Source organism: Dipodomys merriami, unplaced genomic scaffold, assembly GCF_024711535.1.
Source record: "Dipodomys merriami isolate MVZ:Mamm:240054 unplaced genomic scaffold, mDipMer1.0.p SCAF_346, whole genome shotgun sequence".
NCBI classification, from domain to species: Eukaryota; Metazoa; Chordata; class Mammalia; order Rodentia; family Heteromyidae; genus Dipodomys; species Dipodomys merriami.
In genome coordinates, this window is record NW_027205004.1 from 756,555 (window position 1) to 772,663 (window position 16,109).

The following is a 16,109-nucleotide window of genomic DNA, read 5'->3' on the forward strand; positions in this document are numbered from 1 at the left end:
GCTTCTGGGGCCAGAATGGTCAGTTCTGTCTCTTACTTAGGACTGACTGGAAGAATATTTTTCTTGGGCTAGGAATGTGGCTTAGTGGTAGAGTGTTTGCCTAGCATGCATGAAGCCCTGGGTTTGATTCCTCAGTACCACATAAACAGAAAAAGCCATAAGTGCTCGCCTTGAGCCAAAGAAGCTCAGGGACAATGCACAGGCTCTGAGTTCAAGCCTCAGGATTGGCAAAAATATGTATTTTTTTCTTTAAGTATTGGCTCAAAACAACTTCAGTATTTGTTTAAAAATAGAAGTTCTAACTATTCCCTTGCTTTACTTTTCTATTTGTCGAGGGAGAAAAGAGTAGGTTATAATCAAATGTTTAATTGTTCAGGTGGAAAGCTGCAGTGATTAAAACAAATTACCCCTCTCTGCTTTTAAAGCTGGTAGGCAAATTGGTTACCTAGAAACACTGACTTTCAACTAATAGTTCTGCCTGTATTTACTAAAGTCAACACATGTGAAACTGAGTGTTACATGTTATCGAGTTTTCCTAGGATTAGGATAGGTTCATAGAGGTTAATGTTCTTGGATTGTTATAGGCTAGTAGCTCCCAAAAGAGGCCACGTCTAAAGGGAGGAAATATTGTAGGTGTTTTTGTTTTTCCGTTTTTAAAGAAACTGAAAACTGGTCTAAAGTGCCAGCTTCAAAGCTTTTGTTGGATGCTAGTTAAATGTGTTGAGTAGAATTGCATCAGTTTGTTTTTGCAGTGCTGGGGATGGAGCTGAGCCTGTGCATGCCAGTTAGTGTTCTATTGGAGCTAAATCCTCCAGCCTGAATTGCATCAGAAAATGAAATGCAGTTAGCTTTGTCTCAAAACTGGAGACCCCAAGGCTACATCTTGTTTTGCTGTGAGACAGTCTAAGAGCAACAGAAAAACAAAAAACCCTTAGAAAACCTCTTCTTATTGCAAACCTTTTCATGTCACTTGATTTTAATATGCCACTTAGAGGAAAATGTGATACTCAAAAACTACTTTCATATACTATTTTTTTTTTTTTCCCGGTAGTGAGGCTTGAACTCTAGGCCTGGGTGCTGTCCCAGAGCTCTTCAGGTCAAGGCACATGCTCTACTACTTGAGCCACAGCACCACTTCCGGCTTTTTGGTGGTTAATTGGAGATAAGTCTCATGGACTTTATGCCCTGGCTGGCTTTAACTGTGATCCTCAGATCTTAGCCTCCTGAGTAGCTAGACAGGCATGAGCCACCAGTGCCTAGCTCATATACTAATTCTTGACAAACAGACCCATTTACAAATCCTGATTTGGCTTTCTACTTCTATGCCTTCAATTGGTGAGATCTAGGAGTATCAGAATAGTTAGAAGATGGTGGGCCCTGGCTGAGTGGTCCCAGGAAGCCTACCGGGGATGTGGCTTCATCGCTGTACTGACCACATCTTCCTGGTCAGACTCCTCTGAGCGTCTCTCTTATGAAATTTTCTGAAGATTAATGTCTGAGGTAAATGCTTATTATTCCAATAGAACAGGATTAAAGTGAGACTAACAGCCCTTTATAGCCCAGGCTGGTCTAGAACTTGTGATTCTCCTACCTCAACTTCCAGAATGCTAAGATGACAGGAATGGACAACTGGTGCCTGGCTAGTCTTACTCTAATTTTTTTGTTGTTGTTGTTGGTTGTGGGACTTGAACTCTGGGCCTGAGCGCTGTTGCTGCACTCTTCAGCTAAAGGCGAATGCTCTACTACTTGAGCCACAGCACTACTTCTGGTTTTCCTGGTAGTTAATTGGAGATAAGAGTCTCAGGGACTTTCCTGCCCTGGCTGGCTTGGAAAGGTGATCTTCAGATCTCAGTCTCCTGAGTAGTTAGGATTACAGGTGTGAGCCATGGGCACCTGGCCTTACTATATTTTTGACTTGAAAAATTATGGACTTTAGGGACATATGCTACTTGAAAAAATATACACATAAATGCAGAAACGTATTGAGCAGATGCAGAAGTCCCTCAACTCTCCTGTCCTCCACTAACACTTGTCAGTGACCATGGTTGAGAACTTGCTGAGGATGCTTCACTTGCACTTACATAGATCTCAATAATCTATGGGGCCAATAGCAAAATTTAAAAACAAGTTAGAGGGAGGTGACACTGCTCAAAAAGAGATGTACTCACTACCTGACTTACATAACTGTAACCACTCTGTGCACCATCTTTACAATAAAAATTTTTGGTTCGGGCTGGGAAGGTAGCTCAGTGGTAGAGTGCATGCCTTGCATGCATGAGGCCCTGGGTTCGATTCCTCAGCACCACATAAACAGAAAAAGCCGGAAGTGGTGCTGTGGCTCTAGTGGTAGAGCGCTAGCCTTGAGCTAAAGAGCTGAGGGATAGGGCCCAGACCCAGAGTGCAGGCTCCATGACCGGCAAAAAAAAAAAAAAAAAAAAAAAAAAATTTGTTTCATGCCCATAATCCTATTTAGGAGGTTGAGATTGGGAGGATCAAGGTTCCAGGCCAGCTGGAGACTCCAGAGTATGTGTGTTTAGGTTGTGAAGCTTGATCAGGCTCAGGGCCTGGGGGCTGTCCCTGAGGGTTTTTGCTCAAGGCTGGTACTTTACCACTTCAGCTATAACACTGATCTCAACTTCCTGCGTAGCTAGGATTACAGGCCTGACCCACAGGCAAGTGAGGAGACTATCTTAAAGATAAAAAACGGGCAGGGTGGTGTGTGCTTGTTGTCTCAGCTACGGTAGGAAGGCTAAAATAGAAGGACAGAGATCCGTATGTCTGGGCTACAAGCAAGACCCTATGATAAAAGTAAACAGCACAAATGGACTTAGCAGCAGAGCATCTGCTTAAGAAGCATGGGCCTGAGTTCAAACCATAGTACTGCCAAAAGAAACAGAAACACAAAGTACAGAGACTGGGTAGTACAGCTCAGTAAAACCCAGCATGTGTGATGCTCTGGGTTTGAAACCCGGCACCATCAAAAATAAAATAACGAAGTTCAAAAAAGTTCCAGGATTATACTTGTAATCCTAGCTACTGAGGAGGCTGAGGTCTGAGGATCGCGGTTCAAAGCCAGCCAGGGCAGGAAAGTCCATGAGACTCTTATCACCAGAAAACTGGAAGTGGCACTGTGGCTCAAATGGTAGAGTGCTCCTCTTGAACTAAAGAGCTGAAGGATAGCACCCGGCCCAGAGTTCAAGACCCGTGACTGACCAAAACACAAAAGAAGAACAAAAACCAAAAAACATATATTTCAATAAGACCAAAGCCTCATTATTCATCTTTTCTTATAATAATGAAAAAGTGATGTATCAGTCTACCTTTTAAAAGTTAGCAACTATCATGCAAATGGATCTGGACTTACTTTGTGAAACAGAAGGCTCTTTCCCAGGGGGGTGTTTTTACTTGTTTCCCAAACCCAGGATAACTAAGAACTTTTATTACATATCAAACACAAGAAAAAAATAATTATTTTATTAGTGGTCCTTAGAGATGAAAAATTCCATGAGTGATAAACCTTTTCCATGTACGTATCTATTGACTAGCACCAGAAACAGCAACTGAACCCCCTGTGATGATTTTCACATTGGCCCTCACTACTTCTGGTAAGCAAAGGGTGGGATACTGCCAATGATGTTACTTCCAGAAAGCAATGTTTACTCCAGGCTAATCATATATGCATGTAGTTAGTGTTAAAACTAAATTTAGCTTACTAACTGCAACAATATGGAACCCCAAAATGCAAAACCTATTTTAGAAAATGGTGTTGGCAGTGTTGATCAGCTGATGAGTTTTCCCTTTATACACACTCCAGAGGTGCATAGCTCCTTCTCGGCCTGAGAGCCCTGGGAAAATGCTTGGCACAACAAGCCTCATTGCCTCCCAATCTCAATTCAAAGCCTGGGCATCCGGCCAAGAACATAATAGTCTTCAAGGAAGTAACTGCCAATCCTGCTTGCCCCCTTTTCAGGTAAGTAATAGTCAGAGGTAGCATGGCTACCTCTAGTATTACATGCACTGACTTTTGGCTCTTAAAATCTAGGCTTCTGTAGCTTTTCAACCTTTTCAGTGAAATTCAACGAATTAATACTTCTGCTGTGTCAATGTAGCTTTCAAATTCAGTAGCACCTCTATTTTCAGAACACAATGAACTGCAATCTATCTCTTGAAGCAGTGAGAAAGTACTAAATACTTCTAAGTAATGTCCTGCCTCCTAATCTGGTTTCTGAATAGTTTGGCTCATTTCCTTCTCTGCATATTCTTCTAGGCGAAGAAGCCACTTGATCCAGTACTGGGAACATAGCTCTGTATCCATGAAATGTGGATGGGCAGGGGATCCATCTTTGTAGGCCACCACAATTAAGCCACACTGAACCTAGAAAGAAACACAGGGCGATTCCAATATAGAAATAGTATATCTAGAGTGTAGGTTCATTTCTTTCATGCTCCAGAGCAAATAAGCTCAGGACTAAACAATCTACAATAATATCTCCAAATTCAATTTTTCAGGTTGGTTGATAAAAGACTATACTGGGACATATGAGAATACAAAGATGACAGATAAAACAATGAAGAATGTTCTGTGCTCATTAAGGAGCTATTAAAAAAAGCAGCACAGGAAGAGAGGACAAAAAAAGAAGAACAAGGAACAGAGTCAGCAGTTGGATAAAAATAGAGTAAAAACCATAAAGAGTTATATAGCTGTAAGTAAGTATTAAGTAAAGCAAACAGTCTTCTGACCTGAAAACTGTAGTTGGCATCATGATTTATGGCACCCATGTATGCCACAACTTGTAGTGGGTTGTCATACGTGTTTCGGATAAATGGCTTTGGCTTTTCTGATGTCTTCCAATCAATCACACACAGCTTGCCCCTAAAGAAAAACCAAAGGAAGTCTTTGTAGGTAACATTTCAAACTGAAAAACTCTACTAGGGTAATTCTCCTTTTTATGCATTGTTTAGTTCTAGTCACTCAATGACAGCTACTTCTATTTTCCACTTTCCAAATGGGCTTTACTTAGGATTAGTGCAGAAAGCCTTCATTGAGGAACAAGTGCTTTTCCAGTATGCATGAGGCTCAGACTTGTACCCATAGCAACACACACACACACACACACACACACACACACACACACACACACACACACACACACACACACACACACACGAAAAACAAAGGAAGAAAGGAAGAAAAAAGAAGGGAGAGAGGGAGAGGTGCGATGCTGTTTTCCTTCTGATCCCTTCCTCAGGTAGGTAATGAGCCAATGAGGGGTGTTATGATGGAAAATACTTTCCAAAGTATACCTTTAAAAATGTCAAATATGGGAATGTGGGGAGATAACTTTTCTGCAGTTCAAATTTCTAAATTTTCTGAAAATTAACTAGGATTTCTTGGGCACCCTTTAACAACTGTCATGAATTGAAATTACACCTATCATCATTTTGGTTGATTTTGATTTTTGTTTTATTTTGGTTGTCCTAGTGGCTTGAACTCAGGGTCTAGGCGCTGCCCATGAGCAATTTTGCCTACCAGGGCTGGCTTTGCATTACCATTCTAAGATCTCAGCTTCTTGAGTAGCTTGGATTACAGGCATAAGCCATCAGTGCCTGGCTTTGTCTTGGTTGATTTTTCTTTTCTTCTTCTTTTTTTTTTGTGGGTCGTGGGGCTTGAACTCTGGGCCTGGGCACTATCCTTCAGCTCTTCAGCTCAAGGCCAGTGCTTTACCACTTGAGCCACAGCACCACTTCTGGTTTTCTGAGCGGTTTACTGGAATTTCCTGTTTGGGCTGGCTTTGAACCACAATCCTCAGATCTCAGCTTCCTGAGTATCTAGGATTACAGAGCCACCAAAGCCCAGCTTTGGTTGATTTTCCTATCAACTATCAGAAGCTCACTATCAGCAGCAAAGTCTCCATCATGAAGGATTATACATTATGTCACTCAAAAAGTTCTTTTGCTGCAGGCACTGGTGGCTCATGTCTATAACATATTCATGAAGCTGAAATTTGAGAATTTTGGTTTGGCGCCAGCCTTGGCAGATAAATCCAGACTCCAGTTTCTAAATAACCACAGAGGTGGGTCAACTGGTAGAGCATCAGCTGTTAGTGGGAGTGAGAATCTAAGGCCCTGGTTCAAGCTGCAGTACCTATTAAAAAAAAAAAAAAAACTACCACCACCACCACAACCAGAAAACCCTCTTCCTCAAAAATCAAAGGCTCAGCCGGGATTTGGCTCACGCCTGTAATCCTAGCTACTCAGGAGGCTGAGATCTGAGGATTGTGGTTCAAAGCCAGCCCGGGCAGGAAAGTCCGTGAAACTCTTATCTCCAATAAACCACTAGAAAACTGGAAGTGTGCAGTAGAGCTCTAGCCTTGAACTGAAGAGCCCTTGAACTGAAGAGCACAGGGACAGCGCCCAGGCCCAGAGTTCAAGCCTCACAACCGACCAAAAAAAAAAAAAAAAAAAAAAAGAGAAGATGCTCTTTCCTACTTCCTGCATTCCAGTAGGGTCTTATACTTGCCAACTGTAGACATCAAAGGGATTGGAGGGCAATATAGAGAAACCTAGAGGACAGTGTGCGGAGTTAAACAACCTAGGCACAGAAATATCAATACTTCATGATGTCAGTCTCTCTCTCTCTTTTTGTCATTGTGGGGCTTGAACTCTGGGCCTGGGTGCTGTCTCTCAGCTCTTCAGCTCAAGGGTAGTGCTCTACCACTTGAGCTGGTGGTTTATTGGAGATAGAGAGTCTCACAGACTTTCCTGTCCAGGCTGGCTTTGAACTGCAATCCTCAGATCTCAGCCTTCTTAGTAGCTAGGATTACAGGTGTGAGCCACTAGTGCTTGGCTATGATGTCTCTTATATTCAGAACATAAAGTGAAGCTGGGCGCTGGTGGCTCACGCCTGTAATCCTAGATACTCAGGAGGCTGAGATCTGAGGATCGCGGTTCAAAGCCGGCCCGGGCAGGAAAGACCGTGAGACTTCTATCTCCAATAAACCACCAGAAGAAAACCGCAAGTGGCACTGTAGCTCAAGTGGTAGAGCGCTCGCCTTGAGCTGAAGAGCTTAGGGACAGCACTCAGGCCCAGAGTTCAAGCCCCCCCCCCCCCAAAAAAAAAAAAGAAAGTGAAAATAGAAGAGTAGAATAGTGGTTACCAGAGGCTGGAGACAAAGTGAGGGAAGGGAAGAGATACCTTTCAAAAGGCAGGAGGAATTTAAGTTTTAGTAATCTTAAATTACTAAGTTGTATGGTGACTATAGTTAGTAACAAGGTATTATAGATTTAAGTTACTAAGAGAATAAAAATTAACACTACAAAAAATGGTGAGGTGACAGATGTTAATATATAATATATATATAAACATATTAGCTGGGTGCTGGTGGTTCATGCTCATGCCTGTAATCCTAGCTACTCAGGAGGCTGAGATCTGAGGATTGTGGTTCAAAGCCAGTCCAGGCAGGAAAGACCATGAAACTCGTATTGCCTCCCCCTCTCCCCCCAAAAAAAACCCCACCAGAAAACCAGAAGTGGTAATGTGGCTCAAGAGCTAAAGAGCTTTTGATGTTAGGGAAATGAACCCTAAGATAGGTATTCAAATGTTTTTTTCTTTCATGCAATTGTTTCTAACACATTTATAAGATATTTCTTTGTTGTTTTGTATGTCCCTCCCCCACAGTACAACCCCTGCTTTCACTGTATATGATGTTGGTATAAATTGTGGAGGGGAAGGGAAAAAACAAATCGTTTAAATAGGGATACAGGTAGACCCATTGCAACTATGAGATGTACAAGTTGTTATGTCGAAAAAGAACTTAACAACTTTGGGGGGGGGGAGGATTGGGTAGGTGGCTGGGGAGGAGGATGGGAAGGGATGGGAAGGGGAAACAAAGGAGGAGGCTACAATACTTGATAAGAAATGTACTCATTATCTTGCCCATGAATTGTAACCCCTCTGTACAGTATTTTCACAATTAAAAAAAAAAAGAAGAAAAAAAGAGCTAAAGAGCTGAGGAGAGTGCTCAGACCCAGAGTTCAAAAACAAAAACAAAAAAACCCAAAATCCACAAAAAAGTATTATGCTCCATATATGTAACTATAATTACTATTTGTCAATCAGGAACTTAAAAAAGTATCTTGGAGAATAAGGCTACATTAAAATTGAAATAAGGCAATTATAAGTCATGGATAGATGGACTACATAGTTCCCTTGGCTAAAGGGCAGCCAAACAGGCTATTTTTCCAGATACAAGGTAGCTATGCTTCAAAACTGTAGGTATTTTCTTTTCTTTTTTTTTGGGTCCGGTCGTGGGACCTGAACTCTGGGCCTGGGCGCTGTCCCTCAGCTCTTCAGCTCAAGGCTAGCGCTCTACCACTTGAGCCACAGCACCACTTCCGGCTTTTTTCTTTTTGCTTATGTGGTGCTGAGGAATTGAACCCAGGGCCTCGAGCATGCAAGGCAAGCACTCTACCACTGAGCCACCTTCCCAGCCCCAAAACTGTAGGTATTTTCAAGTCTCTATACTAATGAGTACTGTCGATTTGTGTGTGATTGAATCTCTCTGTGTGTGTACACTCAAGTTTGAGGATGAATATGAGGCTAGAGATCAAACCCAGAGCCTTGTGTGTACTAAGCACATATCATCACTAAGATATAACCCTAGCCCTGGCAATCTTTTCTTTCTTTTTTTGGGGGAGGGTGTGTGTGTGTGGGGTCAGTCCTAGGGCTTGAACTTAGGGCCTGGGCACTGTGTCTGGGCTTCTTTTGCTCAAGGCTAGCACTCTACCACTTTGAGCTACAGCACTACTTCCAGCTTTTTCTGTTTATGTGGTATCCAGGAATCAAACACAGTGCTTCAAGGATGCTAGGCAAGCACTTTATCACTAAGCCACATTCCCAGCCCCCTCTACCCTTTTTTAGCTTAAATTTTAACTAGAGCTCCAAGGGTTACACAAAGTCTTTTTTCCTTATCCTGTTGTTATTGCTCACATGCTTTCTGTGGAACAGGGGTTATCTATCAGGCTAGAGTTACCCATGAAATCTGGAGTAACTGGGAAAAACAGTAACAGCAGAAATTTAAAATCTGCAGGAAGCTTTAGTAAGTTTAGAGTTCTTATCATATCAAACACTCCAAGAAAGCCAGGAAGAGAGTTGATTTTCAAGGCTAATGGACAATGGTATGATCTTTAAGAAAACAGGAAAAATAACCAACCAACAACCCGAGAAAAAGGGAATGAAAATGAAGAACTTGAACTGGCTTTTAATGCTGGTATCTTTCTTGAGGAAAGGGGAAGATAGGCCATGCTAAGTATGTTGAAAAGTATACTTTTTCTTCACCAGGAATTATGTGGCTTTCCCCCAGGCCTGTCCTTACCTTCACCAGATTCCCAATTATTTTACCTAGAGTATATAGGTTTCACTTTTTTTCCCCCTGGTCTTGGGGCTTGAACTCAGGGCCTGGGCTCTGTCCCTGAGCCTCTCTGTGCTCAAGACTAGTGCTCTACCACTTGAGCCATAGTTCCACTTCTGGCTTTTTCTGAGTAATTTTTGGATTTAAGAGTCTCACGGACTTTCCTGCCTGGCTGGCTTTGAACCATGATCATCAAATCTCAGCCTCCTGAGTCGCTAGTATTACAGGCATGAGGCACTAGCGCCCACGTACAGGTTTCACTTTCAAGAGGCAGTGCCTATACATAGTTCCTGTACATACGTTGAAACAGGGATTATGAGAAAAAGTGTCTGAACCAGGCACCATCTGTCCCAGCTGCCATTAATTCACAGCCATACTATGATGGAAACAAACTCATACTTACTGATACTCAGCCACACAGTCCAGCAGACCAACATACTTTAAGGTCTCATGTTGAACAGCACTTTCAAGAGCGAGTACGCCACTAATATCTTTCAAGATATGCCGGACACTTTCAATATAACCACATTGGAGATTTCCATCTCTCTCTTTTAAGTTCCCTTGGGGTGAAAGTATGCTTTCCAAGGCTTCATGGAACTGTTTCCCTTGTAAAAAGTTGTCTGAAAAGAAAGTCAAGGAAAAATAAAAAAAGAAGAAAAGCCAAACCTAATTCTAAAAACCAAATGCTCTAAAAAAGGAACAAAATTAAACTTAAGACAAATATTACCTTTAAGTATTAACTTTTTTTTTTTTTGCCAGTCCTGGAGCTTGAACTCAAGAGCCTGGGCACTCTTTCTGGGCTTCTTTTTGCTCTAGACTAGCACTCTACCACTTGAACCACAGTACTACTTCTGGCCTTTTCTGTTTAAGTGTACTAAGGAATGAACCCAGGGCTACATGTATGCTAGGCAAACTCTATACCACTCAAGTGGCAACTCTTCAGACACCAAATTTTAGTTTTGGTTGTTTTTTTTTTTGTTGGTCATGGGGCTTGAACTCAGGGCCTGGGCACTGTCCCTGAGCTTTTTTGCTCAAAGCTAGCACTCTACCACTTTAAGCCATAATGCCACTTCCATTTTTTTTCCCCCTCACCTCCTCTATCACTAGGAATTGAATCCAGGGCCATTTGCATGCTAGGCAAGCTATATACCACTAAATTATATCCCTAGCACCTTTTTAGTTTGCATGTTTTGAGACTAGCTCTCACTTTGTAGCTATGCTGTCTTGAACTCTCCATCTTCCTATTTCAGGCTCCAGGGTTTTGAGATAGCAGGCATAAGCCACCATGCCTGGCAAATTTCAGCTTCTTCTGAAAACTTTGAAAAACTAAAGGGATTAGAATAGTTTTTAAGTGAAATGTTCAAAAATGAAGTATTTCTAATAACATTAGGCTAAAGCTAGAACTGAAGCCCTGGGGGTCTATTGGACCACATCTATAGCACTATTTTTTTTTTTTTTTGGTCGGTTGTGGGGCTTGAACTCTGGGCCTGGGCGCTGTCCCTCAGCTCTTCAACTCACAGCTAGTGCTCTACCACTTGAGCCACAGGATCACTTCTGGCCTTTTCTAATGTGGTGCTGAGGATCAAACCTCATGCATGCAAGGCAAGCATTCTACCACTGAGCCACCTTCCCAGCCCAGACTAAGGAGCTGTAATAAAAATCATTAAAAATTAAAATTAAGGGAACTATGCTTGTTTAGTACTTTTTAACAACCAAAACTTAATTATGAACATAAGGGAATCCTACAAACAGGATTAGTGACAGGAAAGGAATGAAAATCAAGGTACACACAAATTAAAAATAACTGAATTTGTACTGTTGTCCTTTTTTTTTTTCAGTGCTGGAATATACTGAAACAATTCCTACATCCTGGATTATTTTTTTCTTTATATTCTTATAAATTAAGAAAAGAGAACACAAATAGATTTAATAAACACAAGAAATAATATATATTCACTTGACTGTTGAAGGAGAGAAAGCAGGAACCTTAGGCTAACTAGTGGCCCTCATGCACTAAAACACTATTTAATTTTAAAACTACCCAGCCAGGGGCTGGGAAGGCGGCTCAGTGGTAGAGCGCTTGCCTTGCATGCAGGAGGCCTGGGTTCGATTCCCCAGTACCACATAAGCAAAAAGAAAAAAAGCTGGAAGTGATGCTGTGGCTCAAGTGGTAGAGTGCTAGCCTTGAGCTTTAGAGCTCCCAGGCCCAGAATTTAGGCCCCACGACCGGACCCCCCCACCAAAAAAAAAATTAAATTAAAAAAAACTACCCAGCAAGATAAAAACCATTATTCATATTTTAATGAATGAGGCCCTTCTAACTTACTTGGTAATACTGATTTGCCCAAAAGCAAAAGGCTGGGTGGGTCAGCACCCTGGAAATGTCTTTTCTTTCCAATTGACCACACTGTAGAACAAGGGAGTCAAACTCAGAGCCCACCTTTTGCCACATATAGGAATAGAATAAGATATATTCATATTGGGAGAATGGGAGGTGGACAATTTTATTCAATGAGGCAATATCATGTTAAACCACCTTGTATTTGTTAAGTATTTCTCATAAAGACTTTGAAAGGTCAGTTCTACCACTAACAAAAAAATGGAACTGATTCTGAGAAAATACTTTGAGAGTTAAAAGGAACTCAGCCGGGCACCAGTAGCTTACGCCTGTAATCCTAGCTACTCACGAGGCTGAGGTCTGAGGATCATGGTTCAAAGCCAGCCTGGGCAGGAAAGTCCATGAGACTCTCATCTCCAATAAACCACCAGAAAACCGGAAGTGGCGCTACTGCTCAAGTTCAAGCACTGAGACCAACAACAATAAAAAAAAGGAACTCAATTCAGGACGTTAATTATTCTACTCCACATATACTTGGCTCAGTTGAGATTATTTGCATAAGAAAGGCACATAAGGACTTTAAGACTGGTAGGATTAAAACCTAGAGAAGAAATCTAGTGCTCACCCGAGTCTGAAATAGAGTACAAACATGTTAAAAACAGGAAGGGCTGGGTATGCAACTCAGAGGTTGAGTGCTTGCTTAGCATGCATGAAGCACTTGTTCCCATCCCCAAGACCACAAAAAAGGAAAGAAAAAAAAGGAAGAAAAAGGAAAACAAAAAGCCTTCTATCTACTGCTATACAAATAGAAAATTAATTCCTTGCTGCAGACCTACCTAAATCCTGGTTAGATTCTTCACATATATGTGACCATAAACATAGAAATCTAAATTTCAGGATCTTTTACAATCTAGGGCTCAAAACATTAAACATGTTTCAATTTACTAAAAGCAAATGATTTAAGAGCTGCTGCTGGCTTTGAACTGTGATCCTCAAATCTCAGCTTCCTGAGTAGCTAGGATTACAGGAATTAGTCACTGGTACCTTAATTTCTTAATATTATTAGTGACAACCATCTAACTGCTCTCTAAGCAGGCAACATAAAAATCTTAATGGCTGGGAAGGTGGCTCAATGGTAGAGTGCTTGCCTTGAGTGCATGAGGCCCTGGGTTTGATTCCTCAGCACCACATAATCAGAAAAAGCCAGAATTTGGTGTTGTGGCTCAAGTGGTAGAGTGCTAGCCTTGACCTGAAGAGCTGAGGGATAGCACCCAAGCCAAGTTCAAGCTACATGACCACCAACAAAAAAAACAAACCTTTAAATGACTTTCTTGCCAGTCCTGGGGCTTGAACCTAGGCCTGGACACTGTCCCTAGCTTCTTTTGCTCAAGGCTAGCACTCTACCACTTGAGCCACAGGTCCATGTCCAGCTCATTCTGTTTATGTGGTACTGAGGAATGGAACCCAGGGCTTCATGCATGCTAGGCAAACACTCTACCACTAAGCCACATTACCAGCTGTGCTTTTAATTTTTTTTCTTTTTTTTTATTGTGAAAATACTGTACAGAGGGATTATACTTACATGGGCAAGTGTGCTTTTAATTTTTTAATGAATGCTCTGTTTTGGTACTGTTTACAATAAGTCTATTTTTTTTGTTTTGTTATTTTTGAGACAGAGTTTCACTAAGTAAGGCAAATTTCAGATCCTCCTGTCTGAGTACAGAAATTATAGGCAAGCACCACCATTGTTCTTCAAATCTCATGCATAAAATTACTTGATCTCTGTACTTTAGTATCACCTATGAGGATAATCATATTTGTTTCAGAATATTTTCATGAGGATTAAGCAAGTTGATAAACATGAAGTGCTATTTAATGCTAATTAGTTGACAGTAGTTTCTCACTAGTTTACCTTTTAAAGCTTTACTCCTAGTAATGCTCTATGATTTAGAAAATAAGTATACAGCCGGGTGCTGGTGGCTCACGCCTGTAATCCTAGCTACTCAGGAGGCTGAGATCTGAGGATGGCAGTTCAAAGCCAGCCCGGGCAAGAAAGAACCCTGAGACTCCAATCTCCAATAAACCACCAGAAAACCGGAAGTGGCGCTGTAGCTCAAGTGGTAGAGTGCTTGCCTTGAGCTGAAGAGCTGAGGGACAACGCCCAGGCCCAGAGTTCAAGCCCCACGACCGACAAAAAAAAAAAAAGAAAATAGGCATACATAACCAGAATTAAGAGAATTACTTGAAGTATATTCTGCAAATCCATCTTCTCCCAGTTCCAGAATCATCCGCTTTTTCCACCTCTCCAAAAAGAAAATCTGTTCTGATGTCATGGTTTGCTGAAGTACACGGGTCACACTTGGTATTGCCTTCCTTTGTAAAGGAATTTTCAAAGGAATTGAAGAATCACGCTTATTTGGCTTTTCACTTCTCTCTGTATTGAAGAGAGGAAACCAGTTTTGTGGAACTTTTGCCTCCTCTTTTGGTTTTGGAGGCTTATGTTTAGTCACAGGTCCATAGAGTAAAGCATCTTCCTCCAACAGTGATTCTGGGGTCTGGGCCAGGCCTCCAAATGACAAGACAGACTTGACTAATCGAGAATATTTTGCTTGGTCCACATCTTCATAAGGATTTTTTTTCTTCCTGACATATGAATAAGAGGAAGTAGAGAAATCCACAAAAGTGCCTTGTCTTACAGTAAAACTCTTTGAACTTCTGAGCTGCTTACAAATGGTCTGAAATGCCTTCATCATCATTTTTTTTTTCACTTTTCTCAAAAGTTTGCAAGATAGAGATCCTTTTAGATTTTGTATTCCTATTCAAAGAGAAAGGGGGTGTTAGGTAAATTGAAAGCTGCATGAGCATGGAATTGTAGATCAAAATTGTATTCAAAAGTATGAAGAAAAAGCCGAAAGTGGTGCTGTGGCTCAAGTGGTAGAGCGCTAGCCTTGAGCTGAAGAGCTGAGGGACAGCGCCCAGGACCAGAGTTCAGGCCCCATGACCGGACCCCCCCCAAAAAAAAAAAAAAGTATGAAGGAATGTAGCACCTGCCTAGCAAGGCCTTGAGTTCACTCCAGTATGGCAAAAAAAAAAAAAAAAAAAAAAAAGGGAATTTAGAAGGATATTCATTAATAGATAGCTTGGTGCAAGACTCTCCCAATCTAGTGTTTTTATTTTTGCCAGTCCAGGGGCTTGAACTAAGGGCCTGGGCACTTTACCTGGGCTTCTTTTTGTATTTTTTTGCCTGTCCTGGGGCATAAGCTCACAGCATGGACACTGTCCCTGAGCTTCTTTTGCTCAAGGCTATCACTCTACACTTGAGCCACAGGGCCACTCCAGGCCGTCTATGTGATACTGAAGAATCGAACCCAGGGCTTTGTGCATGTTAGGCAAGCACTGTACCTCTAACACATGAGCCACAGCGCCACTTCCGGTTTTCTGGTGGTTTATTGGAGATAAGATTCTCAGATCTTCGGGCTGGCTTTGAACTGTGATCCTCAGATCTCAGCCTCCTGAGATGCTAGGATTACAGGCGTGAGCCATCAGCGCCCGGCCTCTCTCAATCCTTAAATTGAAGAAATGTGATGCTCGAACACAGTAAAACTGAAGGAGCTCGTTTTGCAGATAGGCGTGCTCCCCTAGCCCCACCCCTCTAATCCAACACTCCTACACTGAGACAGTAGCAGGATCCTGAGTTCAAAACCAGCCCGGTCAGTGCGGTTGTGGGGTGCGCCCGCGCGCACCTCGGTTAGGGACATATCTCGCTTGGCCTCGCCCTTCTCCAGGGCGTGCACCGTTGGGACAGCGCTTTACAGACACGGAACTGGAGCCTGTGGAGGGTCTGTTACTTGAGGCAGGTCGGGGAGGATAAACGGTCAGCGAGATCCACCATGGTGATCCCCGAGGAGCGCACACCGCACTGCCAAGACGAGGACCTAACGACACGGACAGGACGGGGAAGGCACCTCGTGAGGGAGCTTGGATAAGGAAGAAACAGACACCTAGGCTACCGCAGCAGTTTGTACCTGAGATGCCACACCGTTTGGCCAAAAACCGCGGTCGCCAACAGCTTCTGGGGACCGGAACTTTGTCGTTCCCGCGCTTTCCCCACGAGCCAGGCCACGCCCCCAGACAACGCAGTCCCAGCATGCACGGCGACACTCGCGCCCCACCCTCTGAGCCCCTGGCTCACCAGCTCCGAGAAGCTTTTGGTGCGGAGTCTCTGCCTTCAGGCGGAAGCGCGGGCGTCTCCAAATCTCGTGTGCTTGTTCTCACGAGATCTTGCTACGTCACTGCTCGTCGCCATCTTGGGCTTGGGCTGAGCAAATAAATTTCCACCGCGCTGGCGAGCGCGCTCTTTT

General features: G+C 42.6%; 1 protein-coding gene across 2 annotated transcripts; it reads right to left on the minus strand.

Moving 5' to 3' along the window:
• Positions 1–3,459: 3,459 nt before the first annotated feature.
• On the minus strand, positions 3,460–16,043 carry LOC138803707 (mitochondrial genome maintenance exonuclease 1-like). Of its 2 annotated transcripts, none has more exons than XM_069987776.1 (5): positions 15,941–16,043; positions 13,991–14,563; positions 9,814–10,030; positions 4,741–4,873; positions 3,460–4,375 (listed from the first exon to the last, which is right to left on the minus strand). In XM_069987776.1, exons 2-5 carry the CDS (start codon positions 14,502–14,504, stop codon positions 4,214–4,216), a joined length of 1,026 nt encoding a protein of 341 aa, XP_069843877.1. In that variant the 5' UTR covers positions 14,505–14,563; positions 15,941–16,043; the 3' UTR covers positions 3,460–4,213. The 2 variants fall into 2 exon arrangements, with proteins under 2 accessions (XP_069843877.1, XP_069843876.1); XM_069987775.1 differs by lacking the exon at positions 15,941–16,043 and adding an exon at positions 15,774–15,926.
• Positions 16,044–16,109: the final 66 nt, after the last annotated feature.